The 4612-nt window shown below is 62.5% G+C and overlaps 1 protein-coding gene across 1 annotated transcript; it reads right to left on the minus strand.

Moving 5' to 3' along the window:
* Positions 1–287: 287 nt before the first annotated feature.
* CD40 (CD40 molecule, TNF receptor superfamily member 5) lies at positions 288–4361 on the minus strand. Its single transcript, XM_009329918.1, has 9 exons — positions 4344–4361; positions 4203–4284; positions 3462–3587; positions 3208–3351; positions 2869–2968; positions 1816–1877; positions 1444–1542; positions 1013–1038; positions 288–690 (listed from the first exon to the last, which is right to left on the minus strand). The coding sequence occupies exons 1-9, from the start codon at positions 4359–4361 to the stop codon at positions 535–537; spliced, it is 813 nt and encodes a 270-aa protein (XP_009328193.1). The 3' UTR covers positions 288–534.
* Between the last annotated feature and the right edge of the window lie 251 nt (positions 4362–4612).

Below are 4612 nucleotides of genomic sequence, written 5' to 3' on the forward strand. Positions count from 1 at the left end.
CAGCCACTGGCCCAGCTCCAGCACGGGGCCCTTGTGCGGGTGGCCCAGCTGGGTGCTACCGCAGCCTCCCTGGGCGGGTGGCTGAACTGTGCTCTCCCACGGTGGTCCTGCACCAGCAGCCCGTACTCGCTGTCCTGGCATCCCCGGGGGTCTACCACAGGGTCTCCACCTGAGCAGCCGTACTCTGCTCCACCGCAGCAGCCCTGGCCCATGCCTGCACCAGGCTCTGCCAGGGGCGTCAGCATATGAGCAGCCACGCTGCACTGTACTGCAGCACTCCAGTGGGACTGGGCTCTCCTCTTGCATCCCCATGCAGGCAGCTGAGCTTTGCTCCGCTATGGCAGCCCTGGGCAGGCAGCCAGACCAAGCACTGCTGAGGTATCCCCATGGGGGGGGGCCATGCCATGGTCCACTGCAGCGTCACATCATTTGCAGCCAGGCCAGATGCTAGATTTCCTCCCCAGCTGGAGAGGGGACAGAAGAGATGGTGCTGGCCCCGGTCTGTGCTACTGTTGGAGGCAGTGCCCTGCGCCCTCACAGCCTCTCCTGCTCCGAGATGCGGCTCTCCTTGCCATCCTCCTGGGCCACGGGCTGGCCCCCGAGCAGGGTCTCCTGCACAGGGAAGGCTTCCTCCCCCACCTCCATGGGCTGCTGGGCCTCCCGGCTCTCTCTGGGCTTCCCAGGCTCTATCTGTACAGGGGCAGGGGTCAGGGGCAGGCAGGTACGTCCCCCACCTCTGCAGCCACGTCCTTCAAAGGCTCCTGCTACACTCCCATGCAGGGTAGGGCCTCACCCTGTCTGGGTCCCTCCTGTCTCAGCATTTGCCAGCAGCATCCCAGGGTTACCCCAGCCCTTGTCCTGTCCCAGCCAGGCAGCCCTAGAACAGCCCCCACCCCTCCTGCTCCGCAGAGCCACAGCCCCTGCTCTGTTGCTCCCTGCTGCTGGCACTTCCCCGGCTGTGCCCAGGAGGGACCCCAGCCCACTGCTGGAGGAGGGCTCTGGGCAGACTCACCTGCTTCTGCACCCGTCGCCTGGGATCTGGATGGAAAGAAGGACAGAGAAGGCAACAGTCAGGGGAGTGCTCCTGCCCTGCCCTGCAGTGAGCACTCAGGGGGTCAGAGCCAGGGCTGGTGCTGCTGCACTGCAAGTCCTGCAGCTCATGTGTCTGCTGCTGCCGCCAGGCTGGGGGGCCACGGCAGGGGAGCCAGGCTGGACCCTCAGGGCACCAGTGCTTTCCTCCAAGAGCTGGCCCAGCTTGGGCTGCAGCAATGCAAACATTCCTCCCAACGACAGAGCCCGCTGACCCAGCAGGGCAATGGGCTCAGGGAGCCACGCCCTGGCAGTGTCCCCAGAAGGGCTGCCCCACTCTTGACAGAGCTGCTGCTGCCCTCCCTGCTCAGCTCCTCAGCCCCGTATGGCCCCTCTGGCCAAGGCATCCCTTACCTGTGTGGACCAGGCAGTAGATGCAGATGCCCACAAGGCACGTGACGACTGCGGCCGTGATGGGGATCAGCACCGATAGCGAGGAGCGCCTGCCCGACTCTGCTGAGGGAGATGGGGTCAGTGAGGCACCCACATGACACTCCCACCAAGACACCGAGTGCCCCAAGCTGCTTCTCTGCTCCAGGCCCAGTCCCACAGGGATCCCTCATGGGGACAGAGAGGAGCAGGAAGGCACCATGCCAGCAGTGCGGTCAGACCCTCCTCTCCCAAAAACACCCACAGGCCAGGCCAGCTCCTCTGAGCGCTGCAGGAGCTGGAGCACCAGGAGATCTCTGCTCTGCACTGGCCCAGCCCAGGGCACCGGGCACTTACCACAGATCACATCCGAGGTGTTCGTCCCTTTTGCCTTCACCACCAGCCCCTTTTCCTCACAGCTGCAGGGAAGAACGAGACCATGTAACCACAGCAGCAACCTGAGCATGCGGAAAGCCCCTGAGGAGGAATGGCCAGGGCTGGGCAGCCATCTGAGCTGCACGAGACAGTGTCCTGTGCTGAGCCTGCTGGGCTCTGGAGGGGCAAGTGGCCAGGGGCTCCCAGCCGACGCCAGGGCCTCTGCTGTGTGACGGGGACAGCAGGTACATAGCAGGGCCCAACCCCAGGGTCCTGGTCTGGAGTTGCTGAAACTGCTGAAGATGGGTACAAGTTTGGGGACAAGGCACAGGAGGGAGTGGATATTTGAGACCTGCCCAGTCAGGGAGACCCTGGGACTCTGACATGGCAGCTATTGCAGAACAGCTCAGAGATGACTTGATGACAGGCTACAAGTGGCTCCGTGGGGAGGTAATTTCTGGGCACAGATAAAAGCAAAGTGAAATCCAATGGCTGGCAGCTGAAGCGAGACTAATTCAGCCTGGAAATAAGGCTCACGTTTCTACCAGGGAATGCAATTAACCCTCAAGCAGCTTTCTAAAGACAGGGACGACCTGCCAGCCCACGGAATCCTCAAAGCCAGACTCCCCACGGAGAGGGCTGGTGCCTTGGCTGACGACTACAGCCAAGGAGCATGCTGGGATGGAGAGCCTGGACAGGGCATGGGGGGTGTCCCTGTAGCCCCTCATCCCTTGCCTCCCAGTGCGGATGACAGCATGGACATCCCTGGAGGGGCCAGCACTCTGTGCACATGCTGAGGGACAGTCACAAGGGCCTGGATGTCTGCCTCGAGTTCAGCCACGCCACCCTGGACCTCACCACCCTCATAGCTCTGCTCCTCTTGCTCCTGCCCTATGCCAGCCTGATTCTGTGTCTCTCAGAGACCCTCTGCCCAGTCCCCAAGGCCCCTAAGGAGGCTGGCAGCAGAGAACATGCTCACGGGGACTGGGCACAATTGGGGATGGATGAAGGATGTGGTCAGCACTCGGACAATACCTTGTCCAGGGATGGCATGGCTCGGTTTTAGAAGAGACATTGGAGAAGGTGCCTTCTGCACAGGGCTCACAGGGGGACGACATCCGGGCCACAGCCTTGGCTGGAGAGGAGCAGAGGTTGCAGGAAGGTCAGTACAGGCTGCAGGAGGTGAGGGGCTGTGGGGGTCAGGTGAGCAGCCCTCCCCATGGCAATTGCGCCAGGTGCAGCGGCAGACACAGCTCTCCCAAAACCTTGCTAGGGACACCTTGCTGGGGGAGTCCCCCCCTTTCCCTGGAGGACCTGAGGTCAATGCTGCCAGGGCATCGGTCCCGCTGAGAGGGATGAGCTGGTCAGACTCACCTGCCACGAAGCCAAAGCCGTGTTGGCAGGGCTGGTTCTCCACACAGGTCTGGCAGCTGATGTCAGAGCAGTGCATGCCGTCCCGGCACTGGCACACAGTGTTGTGCGTTGCATTTCCTTGTGTCTTCACGATGAGGCCAGCATCTGGGCAAAGGGAGCATGGGCAAGGTGAGGCACCAGGCAGGTGAGTCTGGGGGGACACCAGCCCCTGCAGCCCCCGCAGGCTGGGTCCAGTGGGCACAGGGAGCACTTACTGTCTTCACAGATATCGTGGGGGGCACAGTGCCTCTCCTTGGTCCAGCTCTGCTGATAGTGTCCGCTCTCACAGCGGGCGCAGACAGAGTCTTCTGTGCCATTGCATTCAGAGACCAGCTTTTCCCCTGCAATAGAGGCTGGTGAGGAGGGGGCAAGGGAGCTTTCCTCCTCTCCAGGCAGCAGCTCTGCCAGCAGGACAGGGGAGCACTGGCAGCTGTGGATGCCAGGGCCGCTGCAGCATGCTGCTTGGTAGCCTGATGCCGCTCCGGCAGCCAGGGCTGCAGGGGCCAGCTCGCCCGGTGGCTGTGCATGCTGCATGGGGCCAGGTGGGGAGGGCTGCTGGGTGCTAAGGCAGGAGAGCAGAGGGGCTGTTCACTGCCTCCAGCACTCCAAGGACTGGGAAACGATCTGGCAGTGACAGCGGGAGCTGGCAAATACCATCATGATCTGGTAGTGCCAGTGGCAGCACTCCCCCCGCAAGCTGCCCGTGCCATGGGATCCTGCGGCTGCAGGAGCACACAGACCCAAGAGAGCTGTGGCAGATTCAGTGAGGTCCAGGGGGTCTCCCAGAGCATCCATGAGGTACCCAGTTGCTCTAGCACTGAGGTGACACAGGGCGGTGAAGCTGTTGGCACTGCTGGCAACAAGGGGGGGGGGCTCAGTCACACCAAGCTGGGCTTGCTCCACTGTGGCCAGGCAGTGCACCTTGGGGCCCCAGGAAGGGGACGGGGTCTCCGTACCTGGCTGACACCGGTTGCAGCACCTGCCCTTGTGTTCATACTGCTTATCAAAGCATCTTATGGCATCACTGGGCTCCCAGCACTGGAAGAAACAAGACCTGCGCATTCATGACGCTCCCCAGCACTCCGGCACCACCTCACTTCTGCGAGCACGCGCATGCTAACCCACGTCCTGAGGTGAGGGCTTCCTCGCACCACTCTTCCCATGCCTGTGCTAACCACAGACCGCAGCAGAGCCGCCTGCGTTGCCTGATGCCACCAGTGCTCTCTTTGAAGTGGGGTGGCAGTGATTCCGGTAGGGTGGCCCCACGTTTCCCCAGATTTCCTAACAGATGCTGATCTCACATTGCTCCGTGCCCCTGTCAACAGTGCTGTGGCCCTGGGCAGGCGGGTGCACTGAGCCTCCGCGC

Source organism: Pygoscelis adeliae, unplaced genomic scaffold (genome assembly GCF_000699105.1).
Source record: "Pygoscelis adeliae isolate BGI_AS28 unplaced genomic scaffold, ASM69910v1 Scaffold448, whole genome shotgun sequence".
Classification (NCBI taxonomy): Eukaryota; Metazoa; Chordata; class Aves; order Sphenisciformes; family Spheniscidae; genus Pygoscelis; species Pygoscelis adeliae.

Bases quoted from the DNA above. Each gene is read 5' to 3' on its own strand.
- CD40 (XM_009329918.1), bottom strand. The intron at 3,588-4,202 runs GTACGGAGACCC...CCTCTATTGCAG, and splicing joins CTGCAACCGGTGTCAGCCAG to GGGAAAAGCTGGTCTCTGAA. The intron at 3,352-3,461 runs GTAAGTGCTCCC...CCCTTTGCCCAG, and splicing joins CCACGATATCTGTGAAGACA to ATGCTGGCCTCATCGTGAAG.